Source organism: Onychomys torridus, chromosome 14 (genome assembly GCF_903995425.1).
Source record: "Onychomys torridus chromosome 14, mOncTor1.1, whole genome shotgun sequence".
NCBI classification, from domain to species: Eukaryota; Metazoa; Chordata; class Mammalia; order Rodentia; family Cricetidae; genus Onychomys; species Onychomys torridus.
The window spans coordinates 47,572,232-47,599,291 of NC_050456.1; the positions used below are offsets into that span (position 1 = coordinate 47,572,232).

The 27,060-nt window shown below is 47.9% G+C and overlaps 2 protein-coding genes across 5 annotated transcripts in view; one reads left to right on the plus strand and one right to left on the minus strand.

The window, feature by feature from the left end:
• Window positions 1-1,569: 1,569 nt before the first annotated feature.
• The window catches only part of Plekhh1 (pleckstrin homology, MyTH4 and FERM domain containing H1), a 50,854-nt gene continuing 25,363 nt past the window's right edge, over window positions 1,570-27,060 (plus strand). For 2 of the 3 annotated variants that reach the window (XM_036205846.1, XM_036205848.1), the window contains exons 1-4: window positions 1,570-1,829; window positions 11,304-11,455; window positions 21,680-21,742; window positions 23,320-23,469. In XM_036205846.1, coding sequence (XP_036061739.1) covers window positions 11,333-11,455; window positions 21,680-21,742; window positions 23,320-23,469 — 336 coding nt within the window. In that variant the 5' untranslated portion in view covers window positions 1,570-1,829; window positions 11,304-11,332. The remainder of the gene's footprint in view (window positions 1,830-11,303; window positions 11,456-21,679; window positions 21,743-23,319; window positions 23,470-27,060) is intronic. The other variant, XM_036205847.1, reaches the window with a different exon arrangement.
• The window catches only part of Pigh (phosphatidylinositol glycan anchor biosynthesis class H), a 40,058-nt gene continuing 35,944 nt past the window's right edge, over window positions 22,947-27,060 (minus strand). The window contains exons 5-6 of one of the 2 annotated variants that reach the window (XR_004946521.1): window positions 26,808-26,935; window positions 22,947-25,152 (exon numbers count right to left, since the gene is read on the minus strand). The gene's annotated coding sequence lies outside the window, so the exon portion shown is untranslated. Of the gene's footprint in view, window positions 25,153-26,639; window positions 26,936-27,060 lie in introns of those variants that run through there. The other variant, XM_036205851.1, reaches the window with a different exon arrangement.

Here is a 27,060-nt window from a genome sequence, read left to right on the forward strand (position 1 = left end):
ATTGGTTCAGACTGGATTTCATCCTCATCTTTCAAGAGTGCCCTACTGGATCATTGACGCCAAGGTGACATTCTTCCCACCTCTCAGCTCCAGCCTTCACTGTCGGTCACTTGTAACAACAAGCGGACAATCGAAAGTTTGAATGTTGTCATTACGAAGATAAGTGCATTAATATATCACACTTGTGTCAACAATGATAACGACGGGAGTAAAAAGGAAGTTGGATGTGGTAGCGCACTTTTTTTTTTTTTTTTTAGTCCCAGCATTCTGGAAGCAGAGGCCGACAGACCTCCACGAGTTCAAGGCCAGGCTGGTTTGCAGGGAGAGTTCCAGACCAGCCAGGGCTACATAGTGTGATCCTGTCTCAAAAGAGAGAAAGAGAGGACAGGAGGCAGGTAGACGGGAGGTGGGGGCAGGGGGAGGGAAGGGAGGAGAAGGAGGGGAGCTGTTTGGGATGTAAAATAAATGAAAAAAATTAATCAAAAAGAGAACGGGGAGAGGTGAAATGAAGCGCTGCTTACTAAGTGTTAAAAGTAGATTTAAATACAGATACACGGATGTAGACAAATGCATATGAACATATGAATATGAATGGATGTGAATGAATATGTGTATATAACACAATAGATACATAATGACAATCGTTGTGTTCCGGTAGGGTGATCTGCCAGACAAAGGACCCGATGGGAGAAAGATCTGGTTTCCACTGTTAGCCCTCTGTATTTGAATTCACCTTACACCCAAGATTGCTTCTTCAAAGTGAATGGATGAGTCTACCCTCACAAAACCCAGAGGTCTTGCCTAGAAAGCCAATTGTCCACGCAGTTTAACGGCGTTCCTCAGTGCCTGACTGAGCTTTCAGAATCGTGCACGAGAATGCCTGAGGAGGGTAATTCCCCGGCTCCACTCCCATCCCCAGATACAGATTTAAACCTGGGGTGGGTGGGGTCAGGGACTTTTCTTTGTGGGGCCTGGAGTGACTATTTCAGCACCCACTTGGAGAAACAGGCTCTGGGGGTGTTCTGTTTCTGCTCAGTCTTTGGAATTGGGAAAGCCAGTTAATTCATTGTCGGTGCCGGGTACCGAACCCAGTCAAAAGAAGTAGTATTCCAACGCAGATCCTTCCTAGCTCTTTTGCTAGGCTCCTTCGTTTGCATCGAGTGTTCCCATTCCCTCTGGACGTGTGATTTATTACGGTGTGAGTTCAGGTATTGCAACAAGGGCTCCTTGCCTTTCTGACTCCCTGGCCGTCGCCTTTAAAATAAGTAATCCATACACAAGCCAACAAGTTCTCCAGCGAGCTGTAGCGACACGCTCCCTCCTTCGTCCTCCTCCAAACTACAGACCAGCTGTATAGACAGACTGCTCCCAATAACCAGGCGCTACTTGCTTACAGGTGGCTAGCCATTCGCTGGGGCCTCCTTCAAGGGGCAGGGTCCTGTCTTGTGAGCATCCCGCCAGGGTCCCAGCTGTTTTGGGGGTGGGTGGGTGGCTGCACGCAGCCCTCCCCGCCGCCCCGGCCGCGCCCCGCGGTGGGAGGCTGCGGCTGCTGAGGTCATTTCCTGTGCCTGGCCGCGAGCTGCCCGCCGAGCGCGGTGCGGACAGAGCGGGCGCGGCGCTGCAGCCGGCGCCGGGGCCGGGCTTTGTGCCGAGCTCCGGGGACCTTCCAGGCTCCGACCTCGGCCCGCCACGCCCACCGCGACCGACCCCTGCTGCCGGGCAGCGGAGACCCGGCGGCCTCCGGGGGACTAACTGGGCTTGGAGCCGCTGCGGGGCAGAGGCGCGCGTGGTGGCCGGGGTGGCGGCGGGACTCCCGGCTGCTCACTCAGGTGAGCGGCGCCGGGGATCGGGGCGGGCCGGGAGGGTCGGGGGTGTGTGTGTGTGTGCCGCCCGGAGTGGGCGTTCGGCCCGGGGCGGACTGGGCTGACTCCTCGCGGCGGGGAGGGCGACTCCGGAGCAGGTGCCTCCCTACCTGGGAGCCGCGGGGCAGGCGCAGGCCACCCGGAGCTCCTGGGCACCCGCACTGGGAGGCGGGCGGTGGCGAGCCTTCCCGCGGCAGGTCCTGCCGTTTGGGACCGGCTTGATCCACTTGCTCCTGGGAAGGGCCCCCGGGACGTACGTGCGGGCTTCCTTCCACCTCGGTGCTCGCCGCTCTCAAGCCTTCCGCTCCACTCTCAGCACCTCGTCCTCGGTTGTTTCTGATGTGATTTCTGGGTGTCTCTCCTAGGGGTCTTAGGCACCAGGCTGGACTCCTAGCGACGCGTTGGCCAAGCAGAAAAGAGCACACACAGGTTGGGCGCTGAGCGACATCAGGGGCTTTGTGTCCTAGCAGTCTTAGGAGTGCGTCTCCCAAGGAGGGTTGGCCAGAGGCAGCGGAGACCCTCCTGTGGAAATAGAATGTTCTCCCTGTTGCTCCTTCCGCATACTTCCTCCCTGTCAGGATTTTGTCTCCACCAGCTTCTACTGTGAATCCACCTCATAAAACTTGCTGACACTGGCAAAGTCTCGGTTCCAGGAGAACGCTCGGAAGATCCTTATTTGAATTTCAACCCCCCCAATGGAATAGCTATCAATTCTTCAGCACCAGACTCTCTAGACTGTCTTCTGTGTCAGACACACACTGTGTGGTACAAGGAGTCGGCACTCAATTCATCCGTCTATTCACCTTTCACTGTAGAGGAGGAAACTAGGGCTCAGAACATTGCGTCTTGCCCAAGGTTAGAAAGACTGTAAAGGTCACGTGGAGACAAGACTCAAATCTAAGCCTTCTAGATTGCAAATGGGATATTGTCCCTTGCCCTCCTCTAGCTGCTTAAGGGACCTACTCAGAGCTGGGCTGTGATACTGTTCACTCTTTGGTCCCAAACTTAGGAAAATTAACTATTAGCCTAAAATAATGTGCTACCCTTGTGGCTGAAAAAAGTCACCAGCAAAAGGAGAGAAGTGTGTTCCTCTCATCCCGCTATTCATGGTGTGTTGTTTTTTTCTTTTCGTCTTTCTTTTTTATTTCTTTATCTGTTTGTCTCTTCCTCCTCCTCCCCCCCTTCCCTTACCCCATTCTTCTTCTCTCTCTCTCCTTCTTTCCTCCTTGCCTGCTCGGTCTTTCTTGTGCTGACATTACTCATCTATTATCCTCTTTATCTCTACAAGGCTGTGCATCTGTATTGAATTCTGTGCTCCCCAGAGGGTGGAGAATGCTTCATGCAGTAGACCTTAGTTAAGGGTTGTTAAGATATGCAGGGATTCCCTCCCTCCCTCCCTCACTGCAGGCTGCTGTTGAACCACCACCCTGCAGTCTCTGGATGGACCAATAACCTGTCTAACCCTGTCTTGCCCTCTATCGATAGCTGGTTCCAAACTGATATTGTGGCCTGGCATGGTGGCTCGTCCCCTATAATCTTAGTACTTGGAAGGGTAACGAAGGGAGATCATTGATTCAAAGCAAGTCTACCATGTAGCAAGTTCCAGGCCAGCTTAGGCTACAGAACTACAGAATAAGACCCTGAGAGTAAAACCCAAAGCTGAAGTCTGATTTGGAGAATAGGCACTTAACTGTTGGCCAAAGTATGAATTAGGAGAGCCTCAGGGGAGAACACTTTACAATGTACATTACTTAATCCTATGATCCCATTGCTAGGACTATCCTTCAGATAGATATACACTGATACATATAAAATGAGGCACATTCATTGAATATTCATTGTAGTATCGTTTATTTTAGCAAAAGGTTGGAAACAACTCAAATGTCCATCAACAAAGGATTCTTAAATAAGATCATGTAATGGCCTCATAATAGAATGCATTAAGGTTCTTGAAAAGCCTGGGGGTTAGGGGACACGGTAAGGATGTGTGCTGAGAGGAAGTCCTTCCGTTAAGTACCCTGAAGATAGTGTATTGGACTGTAGACATGGCTCAGCAGTTACGAGGGCTTGCTGCTCTTGCAGAGGATTTGAGTTTGGTTCCCAGCACCCACCTCCATGATAACTCCAACTCCATTCCATCTGACGCCCCCTTCAGGTCTCTGAGGATACCAGCACATACATACATACATGAACACACACACACACACACACACATCATAGCATGTATATTGTGTGTGTGTGTGTGTGTGTGTGTGTGTGTGTGTAGCATGAATGTGAATGCCTGTACTCTGGGTAGCTCTAGAAAAATAATTACTGCCTATGTACAGGGGTGGGAAGGAGCCTTACTGTGCACGTATACTTTCTTTTTTAATACTGAAAAATAAGAAAATGTAATTGTGGAAAATGGCCATGTGGGGATGGCAGAGAGCATGTTCCTGAGCCATACACATGTCCTCACATGCCCAGGGAACTGCTGCGTTGTCTGTTGTTTGTAGGCTGCAATATCAGCTGTCAGTTATGGGGTGCTTATATACGCAACAGGGGTCGGACTTGGGTAATACTCTTTTAAATTTTCAAGGAAGTTCTGTGCAATGTCCCCCGCCCCACCCCACCCTTCCCTCTTTTCCACTGTGTCAGGTATAGAACCCAGGCCCTCCTCACACATAAGTACACCCAGCCCTGGAATTGCTGCCCACCCTCCCACCCCCCCCCCCCTGGCCTCTCCCTCTTAGCCTGGGCTGTCCTAGAACTAGCCTCCTCCTGCCTCCAGCTCTCACGTCCTGGGATTATAGGACACCACACCCAGATGAAATTACCTTTGTTTAAGACAAAGTCTCACCCCCCTAGCACAGGCTGTCCTGGAATTGGAGGCTGTTTGCCTGCCTCAGCCTCCTGAGTGCCGGGAGTACAGGTCTGAACTACCCTGCCCAGCTTTGAAATTGTTGTTTTGATGGTCAAAAAGATAGTTAAAGGTTGACAGCTTCATAGGTCTCCACTGGTATCACTGCTCTCGTTTTCAAATATGGCCGCCAATTTCAAGGTGGACCGGAGGACCACAGAAGTTAAGTAGATGGATTATTCCGTGTCCGCGCCAGTGTTCAGACCCATGTGGTTTGGCCTCAGCTGGGATCTTCAGTACTATGCTGTTTCTTTTTAATACTTAGGTTCTCAAGGATTAGGGCATGGTCTCCCTTTATCTCCTCAGTGCTATTGAAAGGGTGGTGCTCACACCCAGTAGAGGTTCAGAGTTTGCTGCTGGTTTGCTCAGAGGGCAGTGCTGAGATCGGAGGATCCCTGTGTCTGCTCACCATCTCCTCCAGGTGCGTCAGAAGGAGGCATGGAGACCTTCCTTTCCCACAGCTGGCTTTTAAAGAGCAGCACTCATAGTGACGGCCCATCCTTAGAAACCGAAGTCACCTAGGCCCTCCACAGCCTCACATTCTGGAAGTGAGAGGCTGTATCATCCTTTCCTTCCCTCCCTCCCTCCCTCCCTCCCTCTCTCCCTCCCTTCCTCCCTCTCTTTCTCTCTCTCTCTTTCTTTTCCTTCTGGTAATGTTATTGGAAGCATTGTTTTCCTGGGTCTGCAGTGACCAGACTTCTTGAAGGCTTGCAAGATCGAAGATCCTTAACAGCTTTACCGCTTCAATATTGCAAACAGGAATTACCAAAAGTTGGCTGAATTGAATTAAATCTCAGCATTTTGTGGGGTTCTGACTAAATCCGCAAGTTTGCCCCAGAGATCCCAGGGCAAGTTTGTATTTCCCCTGTTACAGACCGAGTCCAAAGTCACCAAACTGTTGTTGGGTCTTTTTCCCCACAATCTCTTCTACCCCCAGCCCTTGCCTCTAGCATACCCTCTGTGGGCCTCTAAGGCTGGGATGGCTGCGCTTCGGAACAGCAGGTAGGGCTCTGGCAATCATCTGGCCCATCTGTCAGGAACTCAGCCTTCTGGGCTCCAGTGAAAGCAAGAGAACAGGTTTTGGATGAGTGGCCATGGGGTGATGAGGTTGTTGCTGAGTGGGGCACATGGGAATTTACTGTGCTGGTCTCCTTACTTCTTGTGGGGCGTCTGCTTATCCTTGAACATCTTTTTGGGTGGTACAAGTGCACGGACACTTAGCAGGGCCAAGTTCAGTTTACTAGCTACTTCGCTTAACGTTTCTCGTTTTATAGCTGTTGGACCTACCACCTGCTTTAGCCTGAAGAGCCCCCGGGCCTTTGACTTGGCAGTAGATACCTCACTCTAGATCTGATTCCAAACCCTTAAATCCCCTCACATGCCAAGGCAAGCCTAGCACGAGCCCCAGCCTTCTTAGGACCTGTCAGCCTCACTAAGGCAGGGAGGAGGATTAACCAGGTCCAGTCTAGAAGTCATGAAGCTGCTTACTTGGAGAGAGCACTCCTAGAGTAGAAGGGTAATCTCAGCTATCAGGGCCAGGCGGAGACTAGAAACACGTCATTTCTAGAATTCTAGGAGACGGATAACCTGGCATTTCCCAGTCCCCACAGCATCTCTGCAGCAGTTTGGACAATCGGAAAAAAAAAAAAAGGACTTAAGTGTTTAAATCAAATTCAAGTCACCAAATTTCCTGTCTCCTGCTCCCAACCCCTGGGTTTTTCTTGGGTACTTTGGTTCTTAGCCCAGACTAGAGAACGAGACTCCCCAAGTCCTGGTCTCAGATCTGCCACTTTTCCTGTTTACAGGATGAAAAATAAAATGTCCCTGAAGGACACGGAGATTCAAACACGAAGCCTCCCAGCCCTCCTACCCCTCCGAGGCTCTGTTTGTCTTCACAGCAGCGATCTCAGCTCAGATAAGGCCCTGTTTTGTTTCAGTCCTTTGTCTTCCTGCTTGTTCCAGTTGGCCCCAGTCTTTTGAAGTGGGAATGGCTGGGAGGTCACAATGTCCCTATTGTCCAGGATGACACTTCTGGCCTTAGGTCATGGGCCCAGTGTTCAGAGGACCCCAGAGCCAAGAGAACCAGACCACTAGACCTATCAGTGGTGAAATTGTTCAGCTCTTCTCCCCAGGCCTACTCACATGGCCAGTGTCTGCTTGGGAAGGTTTGTGGTAGCAGAATAACTGAGACTCAGATGCCTTGGGAAATCTGGGCTATAGGTTTATCTTAGTGCTAAGGCTTTTGAAAGAACTTCTCTTGTTCTTCACAGTTTATCTTACTTTTTGTGGAATCAGGAATAGAAAGCCCGCCACCCCCACTCCGGCCACCACTGCCCCACTTAGACCTAGGGCCTCATGTATGCTAGGCAAGCGGGTGTACTGCTAAGTGACCTAACCACCAGCCTCTCTCCATTTTTGTTTTTTGGTTTTTTGGGGGGGGCGTGGTGAATGGGATTCAGAACCAGAACCCCAGTCAGTCCCATTGCTGACCAGCTATGGAAAGGTCTGTAGAAGTTACTCAGACTCTGTTCCAGGTGACTTTCTGTGTGTGGACAGTGGAGTCTTCCTGTGGCTTCTAAGTTGCATGTGTCTGCCATATAATAAGGTCTCAAAAAGTGACAGCTATTTATAAAGCCTAATGGGAGAGGCAAGCAGAGGCAGGTAGATCTCTGTGGGTTCCAGGTCAGCCAGGGATACACAGAGAAACTGTGTCTCAAAAACAAAACAAAACAACAAACAAACAAAAAACATAATGGGAGAAGCCACCTAATTAAAGTCAAGAGTGAAAGGGAGAAAGGGTGATTAGCCTCACAGGTGACTCACTCTTGCTCCCAAGTAATACCTGGCAACAGTACAAGAAGTTTCTGGAAAAGGCCACATGGCTCCTGAAGAATCAGAGAAGAGGATTTCAAAACACAACACATTATAGAAATTTCCAAGCAGAAGTAGAAAGACCAGTGTAACAAATGTCATAGACTGACCAACCAGCTTCCCAGCTTCCCAAACCATCAGCAGTTAGGGCACAGGTGTAGCTGAGGGTAGGGAGGGTACTCACCAAACACGAGTCCCTAGGTTCGATTCACAGCAACAAACACATACTTGCTACTATTTTTTAAAAATAATTTTAAAAATATTTTGAAATTATGTCATTTCCCTCTTCCCTTTATTCTCTCAAAACTCGCCCATGTTTTTAAGCGCGTGCGCGTGTGTGTGTGTGTGTGTGTGTGTGTGTGTGTGTGTGTGTGTGTGTTTTCCTTGCTCCTAATGTATTTGTGTGTTTTCCTTGCATGTGTGTTTACACCACATGCGTGTCCATCATCCTGCTCACCCTGTGCCTCTATCTCCAAGCTCAGGTGTCAGCAGAGGCCAGAAGGAGTTGGATCTCCTGGAACTGGAATTATATGTAGTTAGGAGTTACCATCTGAGTGCTGGGAATTACATCAGGGCTTTCTGGAAGAGCAGCCAGTGTTCTTAACTGCTGAGCCATCTCTCCAGCCCCAAATTGTCAGCTATGTTGACAAATCTTCCTTGACCTACTGTGTGGCCAGAGGGTATTTTCCCATTCTCTCTGAAAATCCTACAAGAGACATATTAAAGAACACAATCAACCTAGAACTGTTAACAGCCGTTTCTCTAAGTGATCTGGTATGCAGGTGACCACATATCACAGTTTGGGCCAGGCCTTATTTATTTATGCTTGCTGCTGAGAGTGCCAACAGTAGCTTGGGAGACTACAAGTCCCGACGCTGATCGAACCTTCCAGCTTTCCTCTCCTGCTCACCCTGTGCCTCTGTCCCCAAGCTCAGGCACACTCACGCCTGCTTCTTTCCTCATCCTTGACCTAGTTTTTCTTGTCTAAACTACAGGTAGGAGGCATCTGGCTAAATTCCCCTGGCCGGGGTTATGAAAGGTGGCTTTCACCAGAGGCTGGAGCCAAGCATCTAGAAGTCTCCTGGCTTGCATCTTATGACTTGAAGGGGAGGAGAGAATCAGAGTTTGTCCCCAGTCAGGATGAACTGATGACAACTGGCAAGATCCCAGCTAAACAGAAAAGTGTCAGGGAAACCCAGAGCGTATTTTCAGTCCACTCTCAGCCCACCTAACAGCCACAGAGCTATAGAGTCAGGACTGTGGTGGGAGCCAGAGCTCTGCCTCTAATTAGCAGTGTGACCTTGGGTGAATCTGTGTTTTCCTTTAAGGTTCCCTGAACACCAAGGCTCCCACCCTCTGCTCAGTTCCTTCCCTGCTCCTCTGTCAACTGTGCATATGTTATAGTGGAAACTCCATGGCAGGGACTTTGTCAACTGCCTAGCTAGAATGGTGTCTGACAGTATGGCCGCTGAGTAGAAAATTAAATGAAAAACAATGGAGCCCTATGTTTCACTTTTTGCTATGAAGAAAGCAGGTGACAACAAATGTTGTTGAGGATGTGGGGCAAGAGGGACCATTCATTAGTCACTGCTAATAGGAATGTAAATGTAAACCAATGCAATGTAGAAATCACCATGCAAGTTTCTCAAGAGATTAGAAACACAGGAGTTTATGGCCTTCCACCCCTAACTGAGGAGCTATGGACAGTTTTCCTGGTAGGTGCATCATGTTCCAGTGGATGGCTGCACACCAGAAGGATATGAACACCATGAATTACAGGCTGGTTGCTTTTTAAAATGTAATTAAAAAAAAAGTTAAAAATAGAACTTCCAAATGACCTAGCTATATTACTCCTGGGCGCATTCCCAAAAGACTTCATGGGATACTTGCTCATCTATGTTTCTCACTGTACTGTTCATAATACAAAGGAAATGGAACCAACATAAATGTTCAACTATGGTTGATATATTGTGCACCCCAATAAACTTATTTGGGGGTCAGAGAACAGAACAGCCATAATATTAAACATAGAGGTTAGGCAGTGGTAGCACACGCCTTTAATCCTAGCATTCTAGGGGCAGAGATTCATCTGAATCTCTGTGAGTTCAAAGCCACACTGGAAATAGCCAGGAATGGTGACTCATGTCTTTAATCCCAGGAAGTGATGGCAGGAAACAGAAAGGTATATAAGGCATGAGGACCAGGAACTAGAGCTGGTTAAGCTTTTAGGCTTTTGAGCAGCAGTTTAGCTGAGATCCATTTGGATGAGGACTCAGAGGCTTCCAGTCTGAGGAAACAGGATCACCTGAGGAACTGCAAGGTGAGGAAGCTGTGGCTTGTTCTGCTTCTCTGACCTTCCAGCGTTGACCCCAGTACCTGGCTCCAGGTTTGTTCTTATTAATAAGACCTTTTGAATTTCGTGCTACATTCAACAGATGAATGGACAATGAAAATGTGGCATATGCCAAATGGAGTTTTGTTCAGCTATAAATAAAAATGCAACTATGAAATTTGTAGAAATATTGATAGATCTGGATATTATTATATTAAGCAAGGTGACTTAGACTCAGAAAAACTGTCTTCTCACAAGTGGATTTTAGCTTCCAGTGTGTGTGTGTGTGTGTGTGTGTGTGTGTGCGCGCGCGCGTGGTTTTGAGCAAGTATGGGTATATGCTGTTAATTGTAGAGCGCTATCATTCAAAGTTTAACAACCATCATTTCATCATAACAGCTATGACTGCAAGTGACCCCCCACCCCCAACACACACACAGGGCTTGTTGATTGTTGACATTCCCACATAGAAGGAGGGGTTGGGGAGGGTCATTGGGCCCTCCCCTGAGATTCCTGAAGCTCCCTTCTCCCCTGCTGGCCAGTTGTATGTAATTAAGCCCTGTTTCACACGGTCTCCTGGTGCTAGGGTATAGACAGGAATGCTAACTGGAGTGAGGAGCCGCCGTCTATGCGGCTATGGGGAAGTTGGCATGCATGCTGGGGTGAGACTGCTGTGTGCTCCCCCACATTCCTGGAAGTGCCCGTTTACTCGTGCTCTGTGTAAGCCTGGTAAGTTCATTGGTTTCCCAAGTTGGACTTTGGTGGAATTATCCCTCTAAGGAGGAATTGGTGTTTGTTTACATCTCCCCAGGGAAGGCAGTCCAGCAACAGTTGTGAACCCAGAAAGGTGTTGAGGAGGGTGGGGTGGGGTGGGGAACAGAATCACGTGACCTGAAAGTGAAGCTCGTTCCTGTGTCTCCAAGTGGGGGCAATGGGTCGGAGGAGAATCGACAAAAACATCTTTTATTTGAAAGTGCCACAATGCTTTGTGTGCTCATTAAGAGGATTCGAATGCTTTGTATGCTAATTAAAAAATTTAAATGCTTTGTATGCTAATTAAGAGGATTTAAAGCCTGAGAGAAACTCTTCATAGAGACCACTCACTAAAATGTATTAAAACTGTCACAAAAGGAGAAAGAAACCAGGCTCTTCTTAAGATGTCGCAGGGTTGTCCTGAAGGTGCTCAGCTGCCTGGTTCTGCAGCGGGACACCCTGGGCTTCGAGGAGAGGGAACACCATCAGAGAGGTGGACCTACCTCTTTCCCTGATTTCTCTGCCCTTGGTCAGCTCCTCTTCTGCTTTCCCTCACACCCCTCACTCTTGCCTTTCTCCTTCTCTGTGTGCCCGCAGGAAGACTTGGATGCCATCATGGCTGAAGTCAAGGTAGAGGTGGCCAGCATAGACTGGCAGAAGCGATGCCTTTCCTTGGAGACACAGCTTTTCCGCTTCCGCCTTCAGGCCAGTAAGATAAGGGAGCTGCTGGCTGACAAGGTGAGTCCCTGGAGAGCAGGACGTTCCCTCACTTCATGGCTGGGGCCCTTAGCCATGGTTAGGGTCAGAGTTGAGAGGGTGAGCTGGGGAAATGAACCCCATCTCAGGTGCCTCACACCAAAGAATGATACTGTCGAGCGGGTACGGTGTAGCACAGCCTTAATCCCAGCACTCAGGGGGCAGAGGCAGCAGGGCTGTCTGAGTTCAAGGCCCACCTGGGCTACAGAGTGAGATCCCGTCAGAAACAATTAAAATTAAAAAAATTTTGTTGTTGTTGTTGTTTTGTTTTGTTTTGTTTTTTTGTTTGTTTGTTTTTTGAGACATGGATTCTCTGTATAGCTTTGCGCCTTTTTCCTGGAACTCACTTGGTAGCCCAGGCTGGCCTTGAACTCACAGAGATCCACCTGGCTCTGCCTCCCAAGTGCTGGTATTAAAGGCATGCGCCACCACTGCCCGGCTTAAAATTAAAATTTAAAACATGATACAGTCATCTTAGTTCTCTGTCACTTTGAGTCCCTCATGGGTCACTTTTGCCATTATTTCTTTTACTGTTACTACTACTGTTAACATGAATTTCATTCTCATGGTGGGCTGGATGATTTTTTTAGGAGAACATTGGAAATCTCCAACCTCCTGCCCATCCCCTATAAGCAGATGAGCCTCAGCAAGTGCCTGATTTTCTGGGAACAGCAAACAAGCTTTGGAGTCAGCCCTGCCTGGCTCTGTGAACTTCCACCTCTCAGGCCAGGACATGATGTATACCTCTCAGTTATTCTGAGACTGGTATCTGATGGCTTATGTAATGGTGCAGACGCTAAGTAATGGGAACAGGTGTTATCTGTTTGAGCTTAGGTAGGCTGGTCTGCAAAGCTCACCTCTTTTGTCTCATTTCTCTGGAAGTTACATTCAAGTGGCTGACTCTCAGAGGTACAACCTGTTTAGAGAGTGGAGACCCTGCAGTTAAAATGTATTCATGGGGAACCGGCAGGTGATTGTCTTGGCAGTTCTGGTTACAGTATCAGTGTGCTTAGCTAACCCTTTCTTAGTACAAAGGTAACGTTTAGCTCACCCTTTTAAGTGAGGTCCAAGCCGTGATTAGTAAGGCTGGAAAGAATGGACCACATGACCTGCCCTTCTGATAGCTCTACACCGTGGAGTTTGGGGAGGCAGTCAGGTGTCACTTGGACATTCTCACGGCTGAGGCGTGGCCTTGGACTAGATTGGACTTGAACTCTTGAACCTTGGGTCTATTGCATTGCTTTCTTAGTTCAGACAGCACAGGGTTCCTGTGGGTGCCAGCCTGGTGCTGCCAGTGGAATGGTAAGACTTCAGGAACCTGAGGGGAAGGGTAGCAGGCCCAAGGATGGTGCGGTTGGAACCACTTTGCCAGAATCATCTGGGGGAGCCGCTTGATAGAGTGTCTATTCTGAGGTCACTCTAGTCCTCTTGTTCTAAGTCTCTGAGGTGCTGTTAATAGTCTGTGGTTAACAGGCTCCTAGAAAATGGTTGTCACGGTCAGGCAGTGGTGGCGCATGCCTTTAATCCCAGCACTCAGGAGGCAGAGCCGGGTGGATCTCTGTGAGTTCGAGGCCAGCCTGGGCTACCAAGTGAGTTCCAGAAAAGGTGCAAAGCTACACAGAGAAACCCTGTCTCCAAAAACCAAAAAAAGAAAAAGAAAAAAAAAAAGAAAAGAAAATGGTTGTCACTATGAAGTTTGAGGACCTCGCCTTAGACCATGGTATGGGGTGGGGGGAGAGATAAGGGACAGAGAAGATACTCAGCCAAGTGGCTGAGACCCATCTCAGGGGGATGACCTCTGGAAACAGGACAACAGAGCAGCCTCAGACAAACAACAAAGACTGAAGAAACACTTAGGACCACTGACGCTGACGGAGAAAATGCACTACAAGGTGTGAGGTAAACACTGAGAAAAGCAAGAGGCTCCCCAAGGAGTCAACTAGAGAGGGACGCCATAGGAATGCTCAGTTTTGGGACCTGAGTCAGACGGGGTCGTGGCCAGCCTCCCCTTAGTCACATACGGTTTGAGTTTTGACATCTTTGGAGTCTGACGGTGTTTGGCTACTTGAGTCTCCTGTGTAATCTGGACTATTTATAAATAACAAGGTAAATGAAGGTAAGAAAATCACCCACCAGCACCGAGAGACGGCCACAGCTTCTCAGACCAAAAACTCTGGGAAGAACAATGGGGTACTGTTGGATTTATATAGCCGGGTGATTGAAGAACCTGAGTTCTGGGTCAAGGGTGACACAGGAGAAACTCTAGAAACAGATTCCAAATCTCTTTGGAAGAACAAGACTTCAATCCAGGTCACTCAGGAGCTCCAGGAATCAAAATGAGCCTTAGTGAAGACGGAATTATTACCCCAAAATAACTAGTGCTGGTGGGGGGTGATCTATAGTTAGTAGGAATTCACATACACAAGGAATGATTGCACTTCTTATGATAGACCCATGGACAAGAGACTATAAATTAATTCACTTAAAAATGACTGACGACGGAATAAAGAAATTAAAAACTTGAGACAAGAACAGCACAGCATCCAAAAGGACCAGGCAGACTTGAAAACCAGCTAGACCTCTGAGAAAGTGTTCTCACTGAGATTAGTTTTTCAGTGGATAGACTAAACATCAGGTTGGCACCACAAGATGGACTGTGTCTATTACTAGGGATCAAACCTGGGGAATAGGGAATATGCATAGAAGGCAGGTGCTTTACCCAGAAGATATGAACAGGCAGAGACAGCAGAGGACACCACTGAGAAGGTAACCCAGACAAACAAAGATACAGTAAGATATGGATGCTAGGACAATGAGAATCTGCATGTTCCAAATCACACTCTCTAATGGCCATGGAGAAGAGATGAAGGGGAGGGATTATCTGAGAAGACAGTGCCTAAAAATCTTTCCAAACTTGATAAGAGAGGTGAAGCCTCAGATTCAGAAGGCAGAAGAATGAGAACAGTATAAAAAACTTAAAACATCACTGTCTTCTCTTTTAGCTGCTTAATAGTGTGGTTGCTCTAAGAAAGAACCCACACAGCGGCTTAGACCAGACAGCTCTTGTGTCTGCCATGTGTAACTTCCCAGACAGAAGCAATCCAGCCCTGAGCTTAAAGAGAGTTCACCCTGGTGCCCATGGCCCCACTCGCCTTTTACGTGTATGATCCGGAGGTTGTAGGTGTTCCTTCTGCCCAGATCCCATTGGCCATATCTCAGTGGTTATACTCAACATCAAAGAAGGCTGGGAAATGTCTTTATTCCCAATAGCATGTGTTCAGCTAAAACTTGGGCTTTTATTTTCTAGAGGAGAGAACCCATCGCACAACCACCAGCTGCTTCCCTCCCCTCCCCCTCCCTCTCATTGTGTTGTACTAGGGATAGAACCCAGGAACTCCTGCATGCCAGGCAAGCACTCTGCCACCAAGTTACCTCCTCGGTCATCAGCTGTCTTTGAGTCTAGAATAATAGAAGTGATAATGAACAAAACGAGGGTATGCATTAACTTTCAGGTCACTACAGTGAGGAAATGGAATTAAAGAAAGTCCCATCGAATATAGACTGCAAATAGGAAAGGAAGTATAGAGAAGGGAATCTAAGCCTGGTATGGTGCACACCTGTAATCCCAGCCCTAGGGAGGTCGAGGCAGAAGGAGCAGGTCAAGGTTGGACTATGTGAGACCTCGTCTCAAAAAACAGAAGGGGAAGGAAGGACTTGTAGAAGGGACAAAATGCAGTGGTGGGAGTAAATCTAAACACATTAGTCACAGGTGGCATAATATTGTAGTATTGAAAAATATGTATGAAAAATGGGAAGTAGTCTAGTCAGGTGCTAGTGCCCACCTGTAATCACTGTGCTCGGGAGACTCATGAACTGTCCTAAAGCTACACTGAGGCCATCAGCTAGGCTCCAGACCTTGGCTTTCACCTCTGCTATTTTGTCCAGTAGGTAAAAGGTAGTACTAAGAATGTTGGACACCCACATTTGGGAAGCTGGGAATCAAGCCCAGGGCTTTGTACTTGGTAAGGAATGCTTTATTTCTCTTGAGTTATACCTCCGGCTTTGCGGGGGTTTTTGTTTTTAGACAGTCTCACAGAGTGCAGGCTGGCTTTAAACATCTAAGTAGCCAAGGATAACCTTGAACTCCTGATTCTTCTGCCACCACTTCTCAAGTGCTGGGATGATGGGCAGGCACCACCACACCTGGCTTGAGCCGCCTTTTCAAGGGGACGGTTGAGACCCAGGATGACGTAGTTCATGGCTCAGGTAACCCTTGGGCATGGCAGGGCTGTGCTTGAGTGCAGACGACTTCCTGCTGCCGTGGGGCTGGCATTTCACAGTGTTGCCACGTGTCACAAGTTGCTGTGGACATGGAGCGTTGAATGCCAGATTGGTGCCAAGTGCTTTTCATCAGGCTGCTGCAGCCAAGTTCTTGGGAGCTTATGATTCTTAACTGCAGCTGGTGAAAGTCGAGCCCTGACAGCTGCGTAAACCTGACACCCCCTTGGCTGACGCGTCATTACAGACCCACACTACGAGGATAGCTGAGGACATGGTCTTAGGGAACCCTTGAGAGCAAGAACAGAGCCCAGCTAAAGGGTGGCCTACCCACAGAGCCAGCTCGCACAGCTCCAGGTGTGCCTCTTAAGTAAGCGTGGAGAAGCCTCATCTGCTGCAGCTCATGGGAAAGTATTGAGAGAAAAGTGATGTGGCAGCTGATTACACCTGTGAGCACGCCAGCAGCAAGAGAGAAAATCTGTTTTCATAAAAACAGAAATATTTAAAATTTCTCTACACGCAAGGCCAATGTTGGTAATTGATAAATGTAATAAAAGATACATGGATAGGCATCATGCTTGTCTCCTTAAAGCACTTCTCAGTGTGGTGGTGGTGCATGCCTTTAATCTCAGCACTCAGGAGTCTGAGACAGGAGGATTGTGAGCTTGAGGATAGCTGGGCTTCATAGGTAGACTCCCCATCTCACAAATCAAACAAAAATAAAGTTCTTGGGGTTGGGAATTTAGCTCAGTGGTAGAGCACTTGCCTAGCAAGTGCAAAGCCCTGGGTTCGATCCTCAGCTCCACAAAAGAAAAAAAAAAAGTTCCTTTAAATTTTGTATTTTTTTAAATGTGTATGAGTGTTTTGCCTACATGTATGTATGTACCTGCAGAGTTTAGAAGTGGGAATTGGATCCCCTAGACCTGGAGTTACAATTATGAACCGCTGTGTGGGTGCTGGCAATCAAACCCAGGTCCTCTGAAAGAACAGCAAATGCTCTTAACTGCTGAGCCAACTCTCCATCCCTCAAAGGTTCTTTTTAAAAAGGGAAGACTGGAGAGATGGCTCCAGGGTTAAGAACATTTGCTACTTTTGCAGAGGACCTGAAATCAGTTCCTAGTGTACTTAATGGCAGCTTGTAACTAACTGCTTGTAAATCCAGCTCCAGGGGATCTGACACCCTCTGATATCTTCCACAGGCCCTGGGCACACATGTGGTGCACACACATATATTTAGGCACTCACACATACACATAAAAAAGCAAATCTTTAAAGAAAATGAAAAAAAAAAAAAAACCTAGAAGTTCTAGATGTTTAAAATGTTTCAATGTTCAGAAACTAGTTTTAGGAACCCCTCCTCCCCACAAAAGAGATACAGAAATGAATGCAAATTTCTCTTGAGTGCCAAGTGTCTAGAAAAATAATGACAGGGAGGGTTGGCAGCAAAGGACCATCGGCAGCTGTGGGCCAAGCTGCTAGCCCATGGCCGACAGGAGGTGCCTGGCTCCGGATGGCCACTCTTGCCCCAAGTGAAAATACTCTGTCAGGAGGTAAGAGAAGTTTTGCCGTGGGACAGAGTTAGTAAGTGTCAGACAATCGTGGAGGGTCATAAATGTGATGTGTCACTTCCCATGAGAAGCCTGTGGCTTCTGAGCCACAGAGCAGGACTACAGTTTAACCATCTGGGGAACCTGTTGAGGAGACCTTCCCATTCAGTATTTCAATGTATTCTAAAATATTCCCAGTCTTTGCATCAATTTGAGTCTTTCAGGAAGGCAAAACCCTCAACACTGGGGAGCCAAAGCAAGCAGGAACTCTGTTAGAAGGACCAGGGCAGCAGGAAGGTCTTCATTTCCATCCAACAGCCATGACATGGTTTAACTCTTTGATCTTTGGGGGCTACTGTCTAGCTCCCAGATAGACACACGGAGACATATTCTTACTTATGAATGCCTGGCCTTAGCTTGGCTTGTTTCTAGCCAGCTTTTCTTAACTTAAATGATTCCATCCACCTTTTGCCTCTGGACTTTTATTTTTCTCTATTTTATACACCTTTCTTTCCTTCTTACTGATACTGGTTGTATAGCTGGGTGGTCGGCCCCTAGGGTCCCCCCTCTTTTCTTCTCCTTCTATTTATTCTCTCTGCCTGGCAGCCCCACCTATCATCCTCCTGCCTAGCTATTTGCCATTCAGCTCTTTATGAGACCACTCAGGTGTGTTAGACAGGCACAGTAACACAGCTTCAGAGTTAAACAAATGAAACATAAAAGAATACAACACATCTTTGCATCATTAAACAAATATGCCACAGCATAAATGAATGCATGACATTTTAGAATGGTAGTCCACAACAACATGGTGAGGCTTACACCTCTGTGCAGCTCCCTGGCCTCACTCTCTTGATTCTAGGTCTCAGAGTTGCAGAGATTTCACCTGCCCAGAGCTGAAGGGAGAATTAGTTAATACGGAGTTGGTCAGTACCACTCTCCATCACCCAGCCCTCCTCTCCAGCCACACCTAGTAGAATTTTATGGGCCAGACAGCCACTTCTATGAGTGTTGTATTGTTCTGTGCTGTGTGAGACCACCTGAAGGTCAGGGAACCCCAGGACTGGCCTAGGACCCAGGGCTTTCTCTGGTTTGAGAAAGTCCACCAGGCTCTAACTGACCCCTGAATGGCACAACCAGCCCTCTCTCCTAGCTTGAGTTGCGAGGTTTGGTCATGATGACTCAATTCAGTAGAGGGAGGAAAGAGGAAAAAGTGGGCGAACCCTCGGTCCTCTCCACGTGATGGGAGACCTGTGGGGTGTAAGTCTTTGAGTTTTCCTGGGGCCTTTGGAGGAACAAAGCCGGCTGCTCCTCAGATGCAGTGCATACGGAAAGCAGTCATGTCTTCTTGTCCCTGGAAAAGATGGACACAAGGACCAGGGAAGGACAGACGGCCTCAGAAAAAGACCCTCAGGTCCTCAAGCATGACCTGTGGCTCTGGTGTAACTTCCCTGTCCTGTGCTAACAGGGCTCCTTCTCTTTCCTTTACATCTTTGCTCAGGGAAAGTGGAATTGTAGCTGAGGTGGACCCGCGAGAAGACACAGGGAATTGCTTACTGTCTGGTAAACAGCAAGCCAGGGTCTAGGCCGAGGGAGAGAAGGTTGACTATCTATCTGGAGAAGTCAAATCCTCAGTGAGGGCTGGAGCTTGGAAAGCAGGGCACACTGATTCTGTCCGGCCGCATTAGGACAGGGTGGAATATGCTTCAATGAGTGAATAATGTGGGTGTGTTACCCTGGGGCGGAGGGAGGGGGAGCAGCTGGCATTATCTCAGGGAAGGCACAGGACCCTGGATGTGAGAGTCAGTCATAAAACTTGTGCTTTGTGTAAGTGGTTTATGCAGCACATAGAGGTGTGTCAGCTGAGGAGCACCTATACTCCATTTGCTAAGCTATGAGCTTGCGGGGCGCAAAGGAATGCCTTGTAGGTCATGGCCAGTTCCTTAGGCCGCAGCTTAGATCTGGTCCCTGATGAGCCCCTGAGTAAGATTCCAGAATTAGCCAGGTATAGTGGTGCATACCTTTAACCCCAGCACTCAGGAGGCAGAAGCAGCCAGGTCTCTTTGTAAGTTTGAGGTCAGCCTGGTCTGCAAAGAGTTCAGGACAGCCAGGATTATGTGGAGAGACCGTGTACCCAGAGGAAAAAAAGAAAAGAAAAGGAAAGAAAGGGGGAAAAGGTGACCTCAGACTTAAGCGGTGTGTCTCCCTGGCCCCTGTCTTTTATGGTTCTGGGAATGTGTGCTTCCAGAGCTAGGCAAGTGCTTTACCACGGCACCTTATCTCTAGCCAGCAAAGCCGGTAGGTAGGTAGGTGGCTTTTATTTTAACTAATTTTAAAAATGTGCATGCATGATGTGTTTGTGTAGATGCACATGTCATGGCCTGTGTGGAGGGCAAAGGTCAACTTTGTGGAGCCAACTCCTACCTTTATGGGATCTGAGATTGAACTCAGATCACCAGGCACAGCAAGTACCCTCAGTCTGCTGTGTCATCTGGCTGGCCCAGGGTGTATGTTCTTGTTGTTTGTTTTGATTTATTTACTTACTTACTTATTTATTAGGACATGGTCTTATGTAGTCCAGGCTGTCAGGACTTTCTGTGCGCTTATTGCGTGCGCGCACGTATATATGTGTGTGTGTGTGTGTGTGTGTGTGTGTGTGTGTGTGTGTGTGTGTGTGGTGTGTGTGTGTGTGTGAGTGTGTGTGTGGTGTGTGTGCGTGTGTGTGTGTGGTGTGTGTGCGTGTGTGTGTGCGTGTGTGTGTGTGTATGTGTGTGTGTGAGTGTGTGTGTGGTGTGTGTGTGAGTGTGTGTGGTGTGTGTGTGTGTGTGTGTGTGGTGTGTGTGTGTGAGTGTGTGTGTGTGAGTGTGTGTGGTGTGTGTGTGTGAGTGTGTGTGGTGTGTGTGTGTGAGTGTGTGTGCGTGTGTGTGGTGTGTGTGTGTGTGTGTGTGCGTGTGTGTGTGTGTGTGTGTGTGTGTGTGTGTGCGCGTGCGTGTGTGTGTGTGTGTGTGTGTGTGTGTGTGTGTGTGTGACAGAGGACCACTTTCAGGAGTTGGTCCTTCACTGCATTAGCCAGCTCATTCCCTATTCCCTGCCATTTCTATCTCCACCTCCCATTGCACCCAATCTGGGATGACAGCTCCACATCTGCTTTCAGAGGTAGAATTCATGGTGTCAGGCTTACACAGCAAATGCTTTTACCTACTTAGCTAGAATTCTTTTTTTTTAAATAAATATTTTTATTTTATAGTTAATTTAATTTTACATATCAGCCTTTTTTTTTTTTTTTTTTTTTTTAAAGACAGGGTTTCTCTGTGTAGCCTTGGAGCCTGTCCTGGAACTCGCTCTGTACGCCAGGCTGGCCTTGAACTCACAGAGATCCACCTGGCTCTGCCTCCCGAGTGCTGGGATCAAAGGCGTGCCCCACCACCGCCTGGCTGCTAGAATTCTTTTAAGTATAGGGGTTGCTGGGTCATCATGGCCCTGGGTTTCATTTGATCCCCAGCACATACACAAACATACAAATACTTGAGTATCTTTTTCTTTCTCTTACTCCATTTCCCCAGGATCTTAATGTATAGCCTTAGCTGGCATGGAACGTGATGTGCAGACTAGACTAGCCATAAACTCAGAAATCCACCTGCCTCTGCCTCCCAGGTGCTGGGATTAAAGGCCTGTGCCACCATGCCTGGCCTTTTTCTATTTCTTTAAAATTAATGAAATCAATCAAGAGGATACTCATGAATGCCATTTTCCTCTGTCTGGTAGGACACTTAGGGTGGAGGAAGCATTCCCTTACCAGTAGCAGAAGGTGGGTTATGGAGGAGCATGCTTTGTGCTAGGTACATGGGCAGATGGCAGCATGACCCTACCCATCACCCAAAAATGTAGAGTGGAAAGAGGCACCAGAGGGAAAGAGACTGAGGTAGGGTTGGGTCAGGAGTGACCATGACCTGCCATCCTATACAAGGGGCTTTTTTTTTTTTTTTTTTTTTTTTTTTTTTTTTGGTTTTTCGAGACAGGGTTTCTCTCTGTAGCTTTGGAGCCTGTCCTGGATCTTACTCTGTAGACCAGGCTGGCCTCGAACTCACAGAGATCCGCCTGGCTCTGTCTCCCGAGTGCTGGGATCAAAGGCGTGCACCGCCACCGCCAGGCACAAGGGGCTTTTTGTCTTGCAGTGATGACAACATCAGACAGCTCATCACTTTGTAAACTTGGGATCAGGGAGCTGAGAACTGCCATGAAAATCTTTGCCCTGATCTCCAGGAGCCATTTAGATAGGCAGTTGAAGTGTGGCCTTCAGTGGTGTCTGTGTACCTGAGTGGCCTGATGGCACCTCCATCATCAGGACTTGGTATGAATATCTCCCTCCATCTCTTAACAGATGCAGGAGCTGGAACAGAGGCTGCTGGAGGCCGAGCAGAGAGCTGAGAATGCAGAGACCCAGGTAATGGCACGGGGAGTGGAGGGAGAGGGCTAGGGGAAATGGTCTTCCCTTCCCACAGTCACGTGGGCACACTCTTCAGGAAGAACCTGCAGCCCGAACACATTAAGGTACAGGAGCCTTCTGTGCTAAGGAAGGGGTCTTTGGGTAGGCTGGGTGTAGTGAATGGGTGTATTAGTCCAAACTGGCTGTGCTGTGCTGCAGGAACAAACGGAACCTGCAGTCTGTGTTGCACCGTGTTTAGTCCTCAAGCCTGGTACACTTCCACCAGGGTTAACCATGGGGTCACAGTTCCACTGTGATTCAGGAATCCAGGCCAGAAGAAGTTCCATTGTCCTTTAGCTGGTTACACAGGCATGTACAACCTATAGGGGCCACATGCATCCCCGGATAGCACAACAGATTTGTAGGTGACACTGTCATGTGATCATGTCAAATGTCTGGACACTCCTGCCTGGAACACACAGACTTCTTGGTTACCATTGGAGAAAATTTTCTGGGTACCCATGTACCAGATTTTAAATAATTGAAACCAATGTAGCTAGTTCAAGTCATTCAGGGCTATATAGAAAGACTTGTCTTAAAAAACAACAAAACTGTAACTACTTCAGCCCAGAAATGATGTGTTGTTTCTGCTTACAGCCCTTTGGTTAGATGAATGGCATGGCCCTGACTAGCTCTAAGATGGTTAGGATAAATGGGGAAACGCATGGATGTTGGACGAATCCTAAATGGTCTTATAATAAAAACCCGGAGCCAGATATTGGGGTAAATGCTGAAAGATCAGAGAGACAAAGGAACAAGCCACAGCTATTTCTCACCTCACCAACTCCACGAATCCTCTGACTGACTGCCCCTGAGTCCTCAGCCGAAAGGCCTGAGCTCCTGTCTCCTCCACCTTATACTCCTTTCTCCACCCAGCCATATCACTTCCTGTCTCCACCTTCCTAGTGCTGAGATTAATGGCGTGTGTGCTTCCCAAATACTGGTAGCAAAGACATGAGATCTCAAGTGCTGGGATTAAAGGGGTGTGCCACCACTGCCTGGCTCTTTTTCTTTTAGACCTGATTAATCTCCTGTAGTCCAGGGTGGCTTTGAACTCACAGAGATCCAGATGGATCTCTGCCTCCCGAGTGCTAGGATTAAAGGTGTGTGCCACCACTGCCTGCATTCTGTGTTTAATCTATCGGCTGGCTCTGTCCTCTGATCTTCAGGCAAATTTTATTAGAGTACAACAAAATATCACCATACATGGGTGTCCTCTGAGTAGTATCTTTGCTCCACTAGGGTGGGAGCAGATGTCCTCCCGAACCCAACTGCTCACTCCTTCCTAACACCACCCCTCCTCCCCGCCACACAAAGACTGTGGCCCAAGATGTAGCTGGTCTTTTCAGAGTAGCCAAGATGAATTTCTCTGTTGTCGGTTTCTTCTTTTGCTCAGATAAAAGCATCAATGGCCACTTCATTAGCTGGTCCAGATCTGAAGCATCAAGGGGTTAGCCCATTCCATATGGTATTGGCCATTGCACACACTACATGAGTGATCTGAGACCTTATGAGGATTTGTTGGTACTTTTCAGGTGGGTGTGATGGAAGAGAAGATAAAACTGTCCAATCTGAAGAGTGTGGACTCCCCAGGAAGCTTGCACCAAAAGTACCAAGAATTGCTGAGAGCCATGCAAAGCAAAGATGAGCGCATCGGCCAGCTGGAGGCACAGCTGGAGAAGCAGGTAGGGGCTGATGTGAGGCAGAGCCTACTTCCCCTCTCAGCATCTGTATCAGTTGGCCTCGGTGTCTCTAGCCCCTGTGCCGCCCCCGTGCTTGAGTCCTGAGTGATGGGGAACTCAGTTTTCATGAAACTACTTGTGTATGCTGATCGATAGTGTCTTCTTCACATCTGTTCATTAGAAGCTAGGGAAACACAGAGGAAGCAGACACTGGAGGCATACTGATCTGGGGGTGGGGGTGGGGAATGCCCCCTTTGCTGCCTGCTGCTCTCTGGGGAAATTGCCTGACTCACTGATTCTCACTTTACAGTTCATACAATAGAGGTTATGAAACCTCTGAGGTTTGAGGTATAATTACCCCTAGGTATCTGTGTATAATATCAGACACGTGGTCGGGGCTTGGTAAGGAGATCTTTTCCTTCTCTGTGATGGCCTTGTGCCAGGCCAGCATGTGCTACTTGAGACTTGGCTGTAGTGTGCCTGAAACAGCCTAGGACTGGATGGTCAGCCTTGGTCAGCTGGTTGGCCGAAGTTTCTCAATGAACCTGAGAATAGAGAATAGAGTTGCCACTAAAATGGAGACTTCTCACAAGTTCATGGGAGCCTGATAGACAGACCTCTGTCCAGGACTGCAGCAAGTTAGCATTCTTGCTCCTAGGGACTTGAGAGCCCCTCTGGCCCCTCTGCTGCTTCCTGTGCCCAGACTCCTCCCCTTCATAGTCCTATCACCACCATCATGCAGCCCAGTATGGCTTTGACCTCCTCATCTTCCTGCCTCCACCTTCCAAGTGCTGGATTATGGACACATGCTACCGTGTCCTCCCCATCTTGGTCCCTTCTGTCCTTTCTCACTGGCTTCATCTGCCCAGCTTTCCCCTGGTGCCATCTTACTATCCATCCCCAATCACAAGCCCAGTGGTAGAGTCAGGAGACTTTGACTTCTCTACACGTACATTCTCTGTAAAGGTTTCAGCTGATCCAAGCAGTCCCTTCCAGTCATTGTGGGTGAATCGTAATTGTCAGTATTCACTGAACATTTCCCTCTGGATGTGCCTTTGATGCAGTTGGACACCTTGTGTCCAGGAAGATAGAATTTTACCCACTGATTTTAGAGATTTTTTTTCCTTTGAGTAGCTCAGAGTTGGAAGAAGTGGTTAGTGGGACGAAAATGACTTGATCCCAGGTTAGAAAAACTATTGTTTACAATTATAATCAGTAGGTGAAGACCAGATGAGAAAGAATGCTGTTCTTTGAGTCTTGACTGGCTGAAGATGAGCTGTTGCATTTCAACCCTGGGCCTCAGTTTCCATGGCTGTACTGAGAGGGTGTCAGGAGTCCACTGGCTTTCTGTACAGGCCAAGGAATTCAACAGGTTTTGCCTTTGCAGACCATATAGTCACTGCTGCAATTGTCCAGTTCTGTTGTCACAGGGTGAAATCAACATTGATGATCGGTAAATGAGTGGGCATAGCTGTGTTCCAATAAAGCTTTATTTATGATAAATGTGTGGGAGACAAACGGGGAAGACTGAGTCTGGCCTCAGGACCATTGTTTACCAGTTTTGAACTAGGTGACCTTTAAGGTCTTTGCAGGTCTGAAATTCTGTCCTGAGGTCGTTACATTCCCAGCTCCTTTCCACAGACTTCGGAGTCTTTCTGTCGCCTGAGAACTGTCGGTCGGTATTTCCTAGAAGTTTAACAAGAGTCATTTTTGCTCAGCTCTGAACAACCTGGGGTTATCACTGGCTCCATGCTTTTGAGGTGCGGAAGTAGTTCTCATCCTAAGCCGACTGATAACTGCTCTAAGCACTGAACTCTGGACTCTCACTTCACCCTCAGAATGGCCCAGCAAGAGGGGCTATCTTATCTCTCATTTAGAGGTGCAGATTCAAGGCCAGAGAGATTAGATTCAGCGCCTACTATTTTACAGCAAGGAAGTTTCACGTCGACTCAAAACTCATGTTCCATTTTATCCTACAGTTCTCTTTAAGCCTCCCCCACCAGTGCTGATACCCAGACTTACACTTTGAATGCATGGTAAGGGACTGTACTACCACTGAGCTATAGATAGCCTCGGTTCTCACTGCCTTTAGATGCAAACCCTTGCTTTCTTGAGACAGAAGTTTACTATATGGCGATGGCTGTCCTAGAAGTAGACCAGGCTAGCCTCAAAACTCAGACATCTGCCTGCCTCTGTCTCCTTAGTGCTGGAATTAAGGCCTGGCTAGATGAATAACTTTTCAACTATTGATTATTTTGAGAAATTCTACTTCTGTGCTCTGTTAGATTTTTTTTTTTTAAAATTGTAAACATAATGTATGCTGTAGTAAAGTGCAGAACCTCCAGAAGGGTCTAGAACGGTAAGCAGCAGTTCCCTCTCTCCCCAGGGCTCCATTTCCACTTCTCCTTGGCCTCTTGGGTATCAAAGCTCATCAGTGACTGTCACTTGGTGGCTGGTGCCATGCTTACTTAGGTAACTTGTGTCTGTGGGCACTCAGGCCGGTTTAGGTTTGGGGTTCCTGTGTTGTGTCTCTTTCTCAAATGCTAAGTATTGCAGTGAGGGCTTCCTATGCCGTGGCCCTGTGAGACCAAGGGTACGTGTGTTGGAAACATTGGTAGATGTTGTCTAGTTGTGTCCACAGTGGCCTTGTGAGTTTGTGTGAGAGCCGCTGTCAGCAGTCTTGACATAGAGGGTACTAGCCAGCTAGTCTGATAGAGGAAATGAGGTCCTGTACATCTGTATATTTGTGAGTGAGCTTCACAACCTCGTGAGTCCTTTTTGTTGACTTCCTGTTCATATCCTTTACACGTTTTTTGCGGGTTTATTGGATTGTTCATGGGAAAAAGCCATCTGCATGTGTGTTGTTTTTGTTACAAATCTTTCTCCTGTATGTCTTTTGTTTTGTTTTGAAAATGGGTTTTGAAATTTGTTTTGAAATGGTGGCAGCACACGCCTTTAATCCCAGCACTGGGGAGGCAAAGGCAGGAGGATCTCTGTGAGTTCGAGGCCAGCCTGGGCTACAGAGTGAGTTCCAGGAAAGGCTCAAAGCTACACAGAGAAACCCTGTCTTGAGAAAAAAAAAAAGAAAGAAAGAAAGAAAAAGAAAAAAGAAAATGGGTCTCCCTATTTTCCCAGGCCGGTCTTGAACCTATGCTTAACGGCTCTTCCCACCTCAGTCTCGTGTGTAGATGAGTGTACAGGTGTACACCGCCACAGCTGGCCCTCCATTGGTATTTTAGTTTGTTTAACCATTTTTCTTTTGTCACACAGTAATGTATAGAGATGGTGTATGGGTTTATCATTTAGCTTTTTCCTCAGTGGGTTTTGGGGATTTGTGTTACCTGTAGGAAAAAGCCCTTCCCACTTTAAGTTCTGTTCTTGCAGGATTTTGTTGTGTGGTCCATCTGGACTTGGGATCCACTTGCCTCAGCTCCCCAAGTGCTGAGATGGTCAGTGTGCAGGATCAGGCCTGGGAAGAATGTTTTTGAAGCCATAAGAGTTCATTTTCTCTGCTCTGTCATCCCATCCTGTCACCGGTTCCTTCCCCTGGCCCCCCCCCCCCCCTTTCTCAGTGCTGTGATTCACTGGAGGCTT